At 39.7% G+C, this 15,318-nt stretch overlaps 1 protein-coding gene across 1 annotated transcript; it reads left to right on the top strand.

Moving 5' to 3' along the window:
- Positions 1–11,491: 11,491 nt before the first annotated feature.
- On the top strand, positions 11,492–15,132 carry LOC110798990 (serine hydroxymethyltransferase 4). The gene is made up of 4 exons (XM_022004190.2): positions 11,492–12,465; positions 13,314–13,704; positions 13,831–13,932; positions 14,608–15,132. Exons 1-4 carry the CDS (start codon positions 11,593–11,595, stop codon positions 14,850–14,852), a joined length of 1,611 nt encoding a protein of 536 aa, XP_021859882.1. The 5' UTR covers positions 11,492–11,592; the 3' UTR covers positions 14,853–15,132.
- Positions 15,133–15,318: the final 186 nt, after the last annotated feature.

Raw genomic sequence — 15,318 nt, 5'->3', positions numbered from 1 at the left:
GAACAGGATTCTCTCGCAATTTCTATCTCATTTAGGATTTATGTTGGAGTGCAACACCTAATTCTGACAGGTTTCTATCTTTTATGACTTGCCACTTTTAACAACTACCCATTACGGCAGTTACTATTTTTAGCAGGTTTCCATAAACGGCAGATTTCTATAAATAGCATATTTCGGGTGAAATGAAAAGGGGATTGAGATTCGTTATTTTAAAGGAGATGCGTTGTCAAGTGGAGATTTATGTTCTCATCATCGAACCTTCCCTTTCGGGAATGGGGACAAAAGTAGGTGTCTACAGTTAGCCCCCACTTTGACTGAGTTTTGGAGTAAGACGATGGTCAAAGTATTAGACGGAGTGCGTCACACAAGCCATGGTGACCTGCTTTTGCGAGGGTCTCACAAGCCCCCGAGTGATAACATTTGACTTAAGGGTCATCACTTGAAGTGTCGACATATCCCTCACGTGTCATTGGGATTTGTCAACGGATAGTATAGAAACTCCCTCACTTTGTCATTGGAAGTATCTAAAGAGGCGTAGAAACTCCCTCACTTTGTCATTGGGAGTAGCTACATATGTTTTCGAAATCAAAGCTATAAAGTGTAATTGGGCCTGGCCAAGCCCAACCACGAGGTAAAAATGTTTTTAAAGATTCTCATTTTCAGGGCTAGCTAAACGAGAAAACCCCCTTGTTTTTATGGGACGTAAAACGAAGGAAAATCCAGCACATCGCTCTTTTTTGGAAAAACGGAAAACCAATCCTTTAATTTTGGAAAAAGGGAAAACCGATCCTTTAATTTTTGGAAAAAGGGAAAACCGATCCTTTAATTTTTGGAAAAAGGGAAAACCGATCCTTTAATTTTTGGAAAAAGGGAAAACCGATCACATCGTTCTTTTTTGGAAAAACGGAAAACCAATCCTTTAATTTTTGGAAAAAGGGAAAACCGATCACATCGTTTTTTTTTGGAAAAACGGAAAACCAATCCTTTAATTTTTGGAAAAAGGGAAAATCGATCCTTTAATTTTTGGAAAAAGGGAAAATCGATCCTTTAATTTTTGGAAAAAGGGAAAGCCAATCACATCGCTCTTTTTTGGAAAAACGGAAAACCAATCCTTTAATTTTTTGGAAAAAGGAAAAACCAGAAAAAGTTATCACTGCAGCGACTAAGGACCTGCGCGGTTAGTGGCGCAGACCCCGCCGGCTAAAGATGGCGAGCCTGTCCGCTAAGGGTGGACACCCCGTCTGATAGAAGTGGACGAATCTGTTTTGAAGTTTGTTTGTTTTTTTTTTGAAAATAAGGACCTACGCGGCTAGTGACGCAGACCCCACCCGCTGAAAGTGGGCGAGCCCTGTCCGCTGAGGGTGGACGTCCCTGAATTCGTTTTTTTCGATTTGGAACTCGCGTGGTTCGTGACGCGATCTTTGCCCGATTGAGGTGGGCAAGTCCCTATTTCTTTTGTTCATCGTGATTTCTTTTGAGAATTTATTTTTATTCATTCTTGTAGGAGCGAATTCTCCCGAGGGATGCTCGGATTTAGTTGCAACCTGAATGTGGGTTGACAATGTGTTTAGATGGACCATAGTCTCGTGGTCGTCATCTTTTCATGGTTTTGAGCTAGTCTTTTTGGCTCAATTTTGCCACTTCCTGGGTCCTTGATTAGGGGACTATGTATAAGTATCAACGGCGACCTTTGTCTTGAGGTCGTTATCCGGTTTCATCTTTTGAGATTATCCAAACACGGGACTTCGTACAGCATAGTCTGGGAATATTGTTTTAACTTTGCATACTCTCTTTTGAAATATATATTTTCTTTCGAGCCCCAAGCACTCGTGCTTGACGGTCAGTTCTTGTCAAAGAGGTTCCTTGGGGATAAGCATTTTGTAATGTCCTTGATCGTGTTTGGGATCGTGCTCGTAAGTGCGAGCGATCTTTGTAGTGGTGTGCTACTCCTAACAAAGCCGTGAGGTGCGACTTTCAGTAAAGAACTCGGCAATTTTCGAGTCGAATGGATACGGCAGGGCCCTATAGAAGTCAGGGGCCTTTTTGGGTCTGGGATCATTTTCAGCGCCCATGCCTGGGCGTTAAAGATTTCGGCGCCCAGCGCTGGGCGCTGAGAATTATTTCTGGCGAGGTTTCTTGATGACACAGTTGGCCTCTTGTTCGTTCGTTTTCTTTTTTTCTTTTCGTCTAGAGATTCTTTTTTGGAACGAACCGTTCATTTGAGATCACCGTTGATTGGTGAATAATTATTTCTCGAGAAACCGTAGCCTAATAGTGGACCAACGGTGTTTATTATTTCCTTATTCGTTCGCCATTTCTTAGCTTAGAACGATTGTGGGATTAATCTTCAACGCCCAAAGTCAGGCGTGGGACTTGGCGTCGGAGTTGATTATTAGGTAGATCTGCCTCTTTTCCGTTCGCTTATTTCACTTGGAGATTCTACGTATTCTCTTCTCTTTTGTTTTTCTTTATTTTTTGGAACGTAGAATTTTATCAGAGATCACAATGAGCTGAGTGATCGTGATGATTTCTCGAGAAGCCGTAGCCGATTGGTGGACTACGGTGTTTGTCGCTTTGGGGCGCTTATTTAAAGGAACTGTCGCTCTTAAGGCGTGCAGTTATTGCAATAGTTGGGCGAGTCTATATGGCCCGAGGAACATACCTTGAGGCGTATATTTTTGATCGCTCGTATGTATTTTTTCTTTTGAACGCGTTCGTGAATGTTCGATACTTAGAATGATGATATGTATGTGCGAACGAGCGTTCATAGAATGGCCGTTGTGTGCGGTCCATTAATCAGTTTGCTTGGATCATTTTTTTTTTGAGCAATGGCTGATTTTGAATAGTTCGCTTAGAAGGTTGATAGGGTTCGGGCCCATTCATGAGGTGGGCTCAAGCATCGTGCCCTTTCGATCGTTTTAAACATTTTCTTCGAGATTTTTTTATTTTTCTATGGTTGTTACGTAGCTTGGAGCCCCCAAGTATGCATGTTGGGATGTTTCCTTTTGGCGTACGATTTTTGTAGGTTCTTTCGAGAAAGATTCCTTGGGGTTCCGCTCGTGTAGGTGCGAGCTATCCCTTCCGTGGTAGGTAATATTTCGCTACCTTCAATCCTTAATGTAGGAGTCGTGGGGCTTGCATTTTGAATTTGGGCGATAAGTAGTCTTTGCCTCTTACCCTTGGTCGTGCCCGCATTAGTGCAATATGCCTTACTCTCTTTTTTTTTAGACTCGTACAGTGGGATGTTTGAACTTATGGTGCGACGTAGGCTTGTGTGGCCCAGCATCGTGTCTTAGGACATTCCTCCAGGTGTTGGGATATCATTATTATTTTCTTGCGTTGGAGTATTTCATCACGCCTCGTTCAGGTGTTCGAACAAGTGTAGCACCTTTTGCGTGGGTTTGCACGGCTTATTACTTCGTTCGACGCGAGGATTCATAGGTGTTTCTTTCTTATTTTTATATCTGGGCAAAACTTGGCTAGCAGAAAGATTCAGCGCCCAGGCTGGGGCGTTAAAGATATAGGCGCCCAGCTCTGGGCGTTGACAATGATTTTTGGGTATATTTTGACAATTCTTATCCTCGATTTCGCTTTTGCTTTGGAACGACGTAGACTGTGTAACGGACGCTTTGTAGGGCGAGCGTTATGTGCAGTAGTTTGATCGGAGTTTTGGTGACTCGCGATTTTCAGTTACCCTTGTTAGTGGGGTGACTTCATGTATTCTAAGTAGCGCTTAGAATTTGGGAGGGGTTGTAGCCATTCTAAGGTTCGTTTTACACGATTAAAGCTTAGGATTGTGCCCCTATGACGTGTTTATAGCATTAGCGTCGAGAATTTGCGATAAAATCGTCATTTCGAGCATTTTTAGAGTGTTTTTCTCAAGCCCCCAATTGTAGCTACGGGATTGTCTTGGTGCTATAATGCTTGGCATACGTTTTTATGCATTCATGGTGACATGGATCATGAATAGTTTGAACAAGACTCGTTTAGTGCGAGGTACGTTCGAGTAGTGATTTGCTACTTCTCTTGTAAATGTCGTATTGTACGACATTGCCTATGGTCAAGGTAGTCACATGTTGAAGTGTGCCTTGACCAAAAGCTAGGTGCCTTTTTTACCCATAATCATATTTAGAAATCTTTTGACTCACTTGCAACATCGAGATATACTTAGCTTAAACCAACGATACTTTATTATGTTCGAAGAAGTCTTTGAAAATTATTTGAAATCCGAGTCCTACTGTGTACAATCCGAGGTGTCCTAAGTAAGTTGACTTATAGAAGGGTTCGTACAGGATTATATGAGTGAATCAAAATACTGTTACGATTTTTGGAATGTTGTCTAAGGATTTGCTGGAAGTCAGGGTGCAGGCGTCAAGATATTACTTGTGCCCGTGTGGCACATGCTTTGGGCTTTTAGGGCCATCTTTTCCAGAATGGCGGGGATATAAACCGTTTTCAAATTGACTTAGATTTATTTGGTGTATGTCTGCACAAAAGGTCAAGGTATACTTAGTTCTTTCCCTAGCTCTTTCATTTTAATTTTTTTTTAGCCCCCAGTTGTTGTTATGTCTTCCCATTAATGATGTTTTCAGAGTTCGATTTTAGATTCCCGTGTCATATGTCTGAGTAGGGTGAGCCTTGGTTAAGTGCCAAGTCCTATTGACAATGTCTGATTTTTTTTTCAAAGGAGATTCGCAAGCATTTGGATTACCATGAACGGGTGCCCTGAGTTCGAAGGAACGATGGGGCGACGTCGTAGAACAATCCTCTTTATTGCAAGCTTACTGCCTTTACTACTTGTTGGCGATTATGACTGTGTCTAGTGGTGAAAGAAGGTCTTTAAGCGAACGACTATGTCTAGTGGTGAAAGAAGGTCTTTAAGTGAGCGACTATGTCTAATGGTGAAAGAAGGTCTTTAAGTGAGTTAGTTCGCTTTACGGAGGGTCAAGTCGAGTACTTTAGAGGTCATGGAAGCTTGCGCTAGCCCCCATTCAATTGAGGCAAAGCGATCTTTTGAGTCTTGGCTAAGTGCCTAGGAGTGTGAGTGCTCCTTCTGGCAAGGGTACGTGCCCTTATTATTTTTCGATGTGTGCTCATTAATTTTGGCATCTTGATGACTTGGATTCTTCCTTTGACTTAAATTTTTCTTTCGACTTGGATTGCAGGTAATTAAATTTCAATAAAGGACTCTATTTTTTTATTCTCGTTATTCTATAGGCTCTAACATTTTTGCAAATTGGTTGGACCGAATCATGGATTGCCTACGTATCCGCCTTAAATAGATTTGATTTGGAATCAGGTCTTGCGTAGTTCTTAGCCAGAAAATGGTTTCTTAGAATGCCGATTTTAAATAAGTACGTTCTGAGGTGGAAACATATTATTTGAAACGGTAGAATAAGTGAAGTTTATTATTATTTTAATCTGCTGCCTTGCCGTAAGCCAAAAATTTGTTTTATATTTTTTTTTTTTTGAGTACATGTATTTTTTGGTGGTACGTATATCTGAATACGTGTTGTACCCCCCCAAGTGTTCGTTATTGTTCCGTGTATGTGCGGATAAAATGACGAGCACTTCTGGACAAATTTTAGCAAGCAGAGAGATTCAGCGCCCAGGCTGGGGCGCTAAAGATTTCGGCGCCCAGCTCTGGGCGCTGAAAATGACTTCTAGGCGGATTTTTTTTTGGTGCGCTAAATGCTTCTTTTCCTTTTTTAAATGCTTCTTTTCTCTTCTTTTTTTTGTGCGCTTTGCAAAGTTTCTTTTTTATTATTCACATTTTTTTTTTGTTTTTTTTTTACATTGAGCGTATAATGTACTTTTCATTTGTCTTTTTTTTTATTTGTGACTCAAGACGGCTTGAAAGATGGGTTGAATGAGATAGGGTAATTTGTATAGGTATTGGTCAAGCATAAGGATTACATCTTCTAGGACTCACAATTTGCAGCCTCAAGCTAGTGTCATGAGTTTACATCAACCAAGGCCAATGAGTAGCATGGGGACGGCTCAAGGGTATATCAACAGGATGTATTCAAACAAGTTATATGGTCATTATACTAATGGTGATGTAAGAGCAGGTTTTGGAAATAATGGGTATGACGCACGTGTCAATGGTCGTACGTGGTTTGCAGTTGATAACAAGAGTCGGGGTAATGGTTTCTTGGGTTATGGCAATGAGAACATGGATGGGTTAAATGAACCGAACAGGGGCCCCAGAGTGAAGGCGTCTAAGAACATAAGGATTGGAAAGGGTAGACATCGTAGAACTTTATGTAGTTTTTGTGGCATGGATTGGTTGACTCAATTCTTTTCCTTCATTTACTTGGGTAACTTTCGTACTTTGCGAGGTACGGGCTAAGTATTTCATGGCTCGCTCTTTTCGCTCTCCCTTTTCTCTTTCTTTTTAAGTATTTCATGGCTTGCTCTTTTCGCTCTCCCTTTTCTCTTCCTTTTTAAGTATTTCATGGCTTTCTCTTTTCGCTCTCCCTTTTCTCTTCCTATTTTTTCTTTTTGCTTGGGATTTCTCCCCAACATAAATCCTTAAAAAAATTTATTTGGGCTAAAAGGTAGATGGTTGTGGTCTTTGAGTCACGAGGCGAGACTGAGTGAGCCTCGTTTGGTAGGCCTATAGTGGACCTTTAATTTTAGTAGGCCTAGGGTAGACCTTTAGCTTTAATAGGCCTAGGGTGGACCTTTTAATTGTCTTACTTTGCAAGCGTATTTAGTCGTTTCTTAAAATGTGCAAATAGCGTAGATTTAAAATGTTGTTTTTACTTTATTGAAATTTAACGAAAGAATTACATCGAAAATATTTTTTTTTGCTTTTCTTCAGATTCCAGTTTTCGGGATTTAATTGGAAGTTGTGATTTAGACTCGAACTTTCATTAATCTTTCTGATTATAACCCGTGTATGAATACAAGGAGGTGGCCTAGACTCAAAATAATGACGTGGCGTAAGTCTATAATACTTGACCAAGCAACTCTCAGACTTAGGCTAATTGGACCATAACTTTTGTTGGTTGACACTTTAGATTTTAACCCTTGGGTGTTCATTTAATTTGTCATGCGCCATTTTGCTTAATGTTGGCAAGGTAGTTAGCTGGGGAGATCGAATTTTTATTTTTGCAAGACTAGAATCATTAGTGCGGCTTCCCTCTTAGTGTGTATTGCTTTATCCCAATGGTAGCCTTATGGTATGCCGATTTGGGTATTTTCATGGTTCGTCATGTTGCATTCACGGAAAATCTTTTAGTCCGTACTTTAGGAGTATTTCAAGGAGCGAGTGGCTCGAGAGGACTATGATGGTCGTGACCCAATGTGATCATAAGCTTTGAGGCCATTAATTTTTGCTAATGGTATTGACACCTTAGGCTCAGTTTGGGGGTTGTGCGACTATGGGGGAATGATTTTCAGAATGTGACTGTTTTCATTTTGCAAATACTATAATATATTCTTTTTATTGGTGAGAGAGAGTATTAAGGCCGTAGATTCTTAGCAAGGGATGACAATTACATATGGGTGCTTATTGATTTAAATGTTAGGAAGGGAGACTTAGTATGGTTTAACCTTTTAACTTGCAGAACGACATCAAGCATTAGGACCGATTCTATGGATAAGACAACTAAGACTTAGGATTTAGATTGTACTTTGGCATAGCCTAGTCTAGACTCGGATTTATTTTTTATTCGAACATTATTTTTCCTTGAAGACTCTATTTGAACATTATTTTTGGAATACTTTGCCCATGTGACATTCAAGGTCATTTAATTAGCATGCTCAGTTTTGGTGCCAAACATTGTCGTCATAGGGGGCCTAACAACGACACAAAGAGTTATTTTATTTTTTACAAGTCGCTTTTAGAATCGAGTGCCTTTTCATACGCCCTTGCAGCAATTTTCACGAATTTTCTTTTACTGCTACGTATACTTTATGCGCGGGCACCGAGGCTGCCGTGCCTGGCCAAAAGGCCAGGCAGCAACTTCAGCGCCCAGCGGTGGGCGTGAGAAATATTGGCGCCCAGCCAGGGGTGCTGAAAATGCGTCCCTGACTGGTGCTCGTTTTCTGTTTGCGTATATTTTTGTTTATGCGACTTGATTTTGCGTGCTTGCCTAATAACGTCCTTTACGCGTTGTGCAGCGTTTGTGGGATTCGTTACAGGCCATCCCGATCGTCGCTTATTTTTGTGGCGATCGTTCGGGTTTGCGGAACACGTTCTTTGGTATAACTCTTTGGCCAATTGGTTTATGAATGTTTGGGCAATTTTTTAAGGTCGTTGGTTTTCTAGGATTGTTTATCACACACAATCATATATTTCGCTACACATATAACATTGCATCATGAGGCAATAATAACATGTCATGTAATTTTATGATAGGCTTCTATGGGTAGTATTTGCGCCTGGATTGATACCGTTTCTATCGCAGATCCAACACATGCCCCGGTCGAGGTAGTGCCTTCAACAGACGAATTTCGCCCAAGAGGCCAATCACGATGTAAGCCAAGGGGGCATGCACCGATGAGAGGGACCTAATGGGCGAGCGATTGGGTTTGGGACGGGTGTACTACTAGCGAAAGTGCCGAGTGGAAAACATTCGAAGCGTATGCACCCCCCGGTTGGCGATGGGTATCCTTAGTCCCAACTCCCGAGATGAAACATCTAAGGGAGCCAAGATTCGTTATGCGGTTCTGTCCGTTCACATTAATATGCTGATTTTCAGGTCGTCCCAACTTGATGGGGAAATAAACGCGGGGTAGGATCGTTTCACCCTTCGGCTATTTTGATTACCTACGAGCACGAGTATTTCCTTCACTATCCCCAGTGGAGTCGCCACTGTGAGGGGGTCGAAAAAGCGCGAGGCTAATGCGTGACCTCGTCCCTCGTGGGTGTGACGTTTCTTTTTGTCAAATCAAGTGTAATTGGATTTCCTGTGAGTTTACACCCAACTGACTAGTAATATAGGAGTCGCCATTCAGTTTTTAACGACAATGAGAAAAACTGACAAAACCCGGTTATCGTGACATAAAGGGAGTGCAATTATGTTTGACCACGACGGCCGTAGGTTCCCTTGTGATCCCTGGTGTGGGGATCTCTCAACATACACCCGCAAGGTAGAGATTAAGGGTTCGGGGGACTGTAACTACCGAGAGGAGTACTCGCTCGTCGATAACTCCAGAGGCAGGATATCCTTACTAGCTCAGCATAAATAATTGAAGGGACATGCGTTAACTATTAAACTAATCTGAGTTGATTTTAACAATATGCAACATATAATACTAGATCGAGCGCGATTATCTTATTTAGATTGTATTAAGGGACCTAGCGTGATAATCCAATTTCCCAAAAATGTTATCTTTATTAGGCGTGATAGAATAATCAGATTTAATTAGTTTAACCGTTCATAAAAAGGGCGAGGAAAGCAATTAAACCATGGAAAAGGGACACATTACGACGCACCCTTGAGAGGTGCGTCACGGTTCTCAGAAAACTAACAACTTTGACTTTGCTATTTCTCCTTTTATTTAACGAATCTCAAATTACGGGACAGGATACGTTCTGTTCGATTTTTGGATCGATTGCGACAGAACGCGTGATCAATTTTGTAGCGTGAGGCTTAGGCTTAGGGGTTTAGAGTCAATACTCAGAATATGAATTGTGTGTTGTGTTCACGTCGAACTTGGGGCCCTATTTATAGAAAAGAGTTCGTGGAAAGATAGAATCGTAGAACTCTAATCCACGAGGAATTAGGAAAGAACACGTCCCAGGTAATTAATCGAGTCTATGAGACTTAATCGAGTCTTTTAGTGCGTATTAATTTTATGATGGAATGCATCTGGGCCCGTTACGAACTCTAGGCTCGTTAGGATTTTAATTAATACGTAACTCTTATTTTCGAATCATATTAGGAACAGGATTCTCTCGCGATTTCTATCTCATTTAGGATTTATGTTGGAGTGCAACACCTAATTCTGACAGGTTTCTATCTTTTATGACTTGCCACTTTTAACAACTACCCATTACGGCAGTTACTATTTTTAGCAGGTTTCCATAAACGTCAGATTTCTATAAATAGCAGGTTTCGGGTGAAATGAAAAGGGGATTGAGATTCGTTATTTTATAGGAGATGCGTTGTCAAGTGGAGATTTATGTTCTCATCATCGAACCTTCCCTTTCGGAAATGGGGACAAAAGTAGGTGTCTACAGTCGTAGACTTATTTCAATATATATTTTTAACTTTTTGTAAAAAATATGGTTAAATAATAAATAAACAAATATATAAAACTAATTGTTTATGTTTTTTGCAAAATAAAAAAATATCCCATACTATAGTGATATTTCCAACATATTAAAGGTGGATATTAACTTTTTAAATAGCTTATATTATACTGTATTTTTAAGGAAACTGGTCAGGTCCAAAATCGGTTTTAAAAGCGGTTTTGGACCAGACCAGACCAGACTAGAGACTGAAAATAATGTTTCTCGATCCGGAGATTCCGTTTCGGTCCATTTTTCCGATCCAATTTTTTTTTAGAACATCCGTAGTATAAAGACTCAGAGAGGCAGTATAGAGAGCCTCGGTAATTGTCACTAGGCTAATGCCCTGTTCTTTTGGACTTTGTTGCAGTTCCATTCAGTTCAGTTCAGTTTAGTTCAACTCAGTTCAGTTCAGTCCAGTGCAGTTCAGTTTACTCAGTTCAGTTCAGTTCAGTTCAATTGAATTCAATTGAATTCAATTGAATTCAGTTCACTTCAAAAGAACAGATTCATCTTTCTTTGTAATTATTTTTATTCTTGATATTGCAATTAAAATTGACAATTATTACTTAATTCCTCCAATTTTTAATACTTACAACGTTTAGACTTTTTACACTATTCACATATTCTACTTTGACTATTATTAGTTATTTATACGTACGATAAAATATAATCATGTAAGATCTTGTTAGATTCGTCTCAATGTGTATTTCCAAAATATCAATTTTTGGTAATTTTTACTTAAAGAGAATTAAAGATATTAATGATCAAAGTTGTGCATTGACATGCGTGAAAGTGACAAACGTTGCGAGTATTAAAAATCGGAGGAAGTATATATATATATATATATATATATATATATATATATATATATATATATATATATATATACTTCATTATCATTATCATCGTTATTATTACTTAAATATTAATATTATATGTAATTATTGTTATTAATAAATAATTATGATTATTGTAGTTATTATTTATTATTATGAGTATTGTTATAAATATTAACATTGAAGTATTTATTATTTATTATTTATTATTTATTCAGTTCAATTAAGTTCAGCCAAACAAAAATTCAGAAGAACAGGGCCTGAGACCTCGTTGGACCCGATCCATTTACACGAGAAGAGAGTACGTGGACTTGTGGGTTAGTGAAGTCCACAAACGCACTAATTAAGGGCCCGAGAAGAGGAGAGTGTGGTAAAAAGCGGATGTGTCGACATTTGACATCACTCATTCAGTCATTTTGAAGAAACCAACCCCCCTTCTTTCTCTCTCCTCCCACCTCACTCTCTCCACCAAACACAACCATTTTAAATAAAAATAAATTATAAAAAATGATGCACCAAATCTCAACACTACACCCCATCAAGGACATAACAGTCCTTTCACCACCCTCCATTTCCCTCTTTAAATCTCCTCCGCATTTCATCAAACACCTTGCCTGCACTCCCTCCTCTCTCACCTCTTCTTCTGCAACAATCCCCTTTTCTCTCTCCTCTTCTTCTTCCTCCTCCACCGCTATCTCCGCCATGGATCCCGTCAACGTCTGGGGAAACACTTCCCTGGAGGAAGTCGACCCTGAGATCTACGACCTTATCGAGAAGGAGAAGCGTCGTCAATGCAGAGGCATTGAACTCATCGCCTCCGAGAATTTCACCTCGTTTGCCGTTATTGAAGCTCTAGGATCCGCCCTTACCAACAAATACTCTGAGGGTATGCCCGGAAACCGCTACTATGGTGGTAACGAGCATATCGATGTCATTGAAAACCTTTGCCGATCACGTGCACTTGAATGTTACCGCCTTAACCCGGAGAAATGGGGTGTTAATGTTCAGCCCTATTCCGGTAGCCCTGCTAACTTTGCCGCCTACACGGCCGTGTTGAACCCGCATGACAGGATCATGGGGCTTGATCTTCCGTCGGGTGGGCATTTGACACACGGGTATTATACCGCTGGTGGGAAGAAGATTTCAGCCACGTCGATTTACTTTGAGAGTTTGCCTTACAAGGTGAATTTCCAAACTGGGTATATTGATTATGATAAATTGGAGGAGAAAGCCTTGGATTTCAGGCCTAAGTTGATCATTTGTGGTGGAAGTGCTTATCCCAGGGATTGGGATTATGCTCGTTTTAGGTCGATTGCCGATAAGTGTGGCGCTCTTTTGCTCTGTGATATGGCTCACATTAGTGGCCTTGTTGCTGCTGAGGTATAATATTGATTTCGTCAATTATTGCTTTTTTGGAATTTATTTTGTGTTGATTTGATTTGGGTTGTTGAAATTATTCGATTATTAGATCTGGCTTTGTGTCGGTTTTGGCATGATTTTTGTTGTTTATTGTGGGATGTGAGATCTAAGTTGGTGAAATGATCCATTATTGGATCTGGAATTTCTTTGTGTTTTTTTAATCATGATTTAATTGTAGAAAGTATTGTCTTTTATATTCCTAACGGCCGGTTTGGTAGGTAGTAATAAAACGAATGTCGGTAATGAGAACAAATTACAGTGTGATATTGCAATCATGTAAGTGATTTTGAGGAATGACAGTAATTATGGTTGTATGGTTGGCTGCTTAAGAGTGTTTAGTTTGATTACAATGTAATACTCTGTAGTCTGTATTGTATTAGCGTTTTGTTCTTTAATTATCATCGAGATAGAGGGAGTTAGGATTGACAGTGTGGTTGTGTAATATGTTAATGAACTGATTGCGGTGCGGAGAATGAATCAGAATGTAATTCTGCAATCGTGGTAGTGATTTTGAGGAATGACAGTGATTATGGTTGGGTGGTTGGCTGCTTAGGACGTGTTTAGTTTGTTTACAGTGTAATACTCTGTGTAGTGTTAGTGTTTTGTTCTTTGATTATCTCTTTCAATGGCTGTAGTAAGGCGATTATCATCGGTTTAAAGGGAGTTATGATTGACGTTGTAGTTGTATAACTGTATAACATTGTGATAAATATGGTCATTAGAGATTCAGAATACTCTCCTTGAAGCTAGTTTAGGTGATATGATGGTCTAGTAGCTGATCTTTAATTTTGTTGATGTTACGATTACAGGAAGCTGCAAGTCCCTTTGATTACTGTGACATAGTCACCACCACTACTCACAAGAGTCTTAGGGGTCCAAGGGCTGGTATGATTTTCTACCGTAAAGGCCCCAAACCACCAAAGAAGGGCCAACCTGAAGATGCTGTGTACGACTTTGAAGACAAGATCAACTTTGCTGTTTTCCCTTCTCTGCAAGGTGGTCCTCACAATCACCAAATTGGTGCTTTGGCTGTTGCTCTTAAGCAAGCCATGTCTCCCGGGTTTAAGGCTTACGCCAAGCAAGTGAGGGCAAATGCTGTTGCTATCGGAAACTATCTGATGAGCAAGGGATACAGCATTGTTACCGGTGGAACTGAAAACCATCTTGTTCTCTGGGATCTTCGCCCACTTGGATTGACAGGTAACTTCAAAACGAGCCGTTTTGCATCCCTTTCGCTGCATTCCTTACAACAATGTGTATCAAAAAGTAGTCATTTAACTCTTGTAGATGTTTAAAAGCATTGAATTTGTGTGAACATTTTGGCAGGAAACAAGGTGGAGAAGCTGTGCGATCTTTGCAACATCACCGTTAACAAGAATGCTGTATTTGGTGACAGCAGTGCTTTGGCTCCTGGAGGTGTACGAGTTGGTATGTTATATTCCATTCCATTTATTCCATATATTAACTGTCCGTTTACAGTTATGCACAAAGTTTTAGTTATAAATTTAAAACTGACTAGCAATAGCGCATTGGTAAATTTATTTAACATATTATAGCGTATTGGCATTTTCCCTATTAAGTGACCAAGTGATGGATATTATGGAATGAGAAAAAATTGGTAAGTGCTTGGATAAAATGAAACGGAGTACTCTTTCCTTCTACTACATATGAGTAATATGTCTTTAAACTGAAAGGGTTATGTTGGACTTATTGATGCTGTGCATTTAGTCTCGAACTCGTGGAAGTTTTTGCCAATTACAATGTCCGGCTTCAATTAATTAGCCCTCCCTCTTTTTGTCCGTGGTGATGGGATGACAGCTTTGATTTTCCTAAAGCATGGTTTATAAATATACCTAGTAGTACAAGATTATGGATTTGGGAGCAATGTTTCAACCTTACAGCATTTGTTGACTGAAACCAATACATATTCGTAGTTTTTATATCAGAAAGTTCCTCATCTTGACTTGTAATCGACAAAATCGGCAGCATCTCAAAGTTCAGGAATCGTTTATGTAATCCCTTATTAGTCTTATTATTCTGTTACCCTTGGTCTTGCTATGTATATGATCGATGTATAATATAAATATTGTGTGTTTTTGGCAGGTGCTCCTGCCATGACATCAAGAGGATTGTTGGAGAAGGATTTCGAGCAGATAGGTGAGTTCCTACACAGGGCAGTGACCTTGACATTGAGCATCCAAAAGGAGTATGGTAAACTCCTTAAGGACTTCAACAAAGGTTTAGTGAACAACAAGGATCTTGAACAACTCAAGGCTGATGTTGAGAAGTTTTCATCTTCATATGATATGCCTGGCTTTTTGAAGTCTGAGTTGAAGTACAAGGACTAAGTAAGTAGTTTCATACTCTTTTGCGTATGTAATCACGAAGCCTCCAACGTTGTTTTATTGTCTCAGTGGAAAAAAAGCTAATCGTGCTTTTTTAGTTTATTAGGGGATTTGATTCGAAGAAAAAAGCTCTGGAAATTATTATACATTCAAGTGAGTTCAACTAGTTTACTACGTGTATTTTCTCTTTTTTTTTCTTAATGGAAATTAATTAAGCAGTTTTCAATTGGAGGTCAAATTTATATGAAGAAATAAACATTGTAAAATTCCTTTTCTTCTCTCATTTGCAGTCATCTTCTTTTTCTTTATCAAATTTATAAAATGGTGGCTGTTGGGCTCCTCTAAGTTCCATATTATTGTCATGCGGGCCGATATGGTCGTTCTTGTTGTTGGATGGACTTTGATGCTTTTAGGGATGTCAATATGCGGAAGCGGATTTATGTCTCTCCATTCCCCCCGAATATTTCCA

This window comes from Spinacia oleracea, chromosome 1 (genome assembly GCF_020520425.1).
Source record: "Spinacia oleracea cultivar Varoflay chromosome 1, BTI_SOV_V1, whole genome shotgun sequence".
Taxonomy (NCBI): domain Eukaryota; kingdom Viridiplantae; phylum Streptophyta; class Magnoliopsida; order Caryophyllales; family Amaranthaceae; genus Spinacia; species Spinacia oleracea.
This window is presented reverse-complemented; position numbering and strand designations above follow the sequence as displayed.

What these genes read in the sequence shown, in the direction of transcription:
- LOC110798990 (XM_022004190.2), top strand. Translation starts at nt 11,593, where the DNA reads ATGATGCACCAAATCTCAACACTACACCCCATCAAGGACATAACAGTC. An exon ending in GTGGCCTTGTTGCTGCTGAG is followed by an intron (nt 12,466 to 13,313) that starts GTATAATATTGA and finishes TTACGATTACAG; the next exon opens with GAAGCTGCAAGTCCCTTTGA. An exon ending in TCCTGGAGGTGTACGAGTTG is followed by an intron (nt 13,933 to 14,607) that starts GTATGTTATATT and finishes TGTTTTTGGCAG; the next exon opens with GTGCTCCTGCCATGACATCA.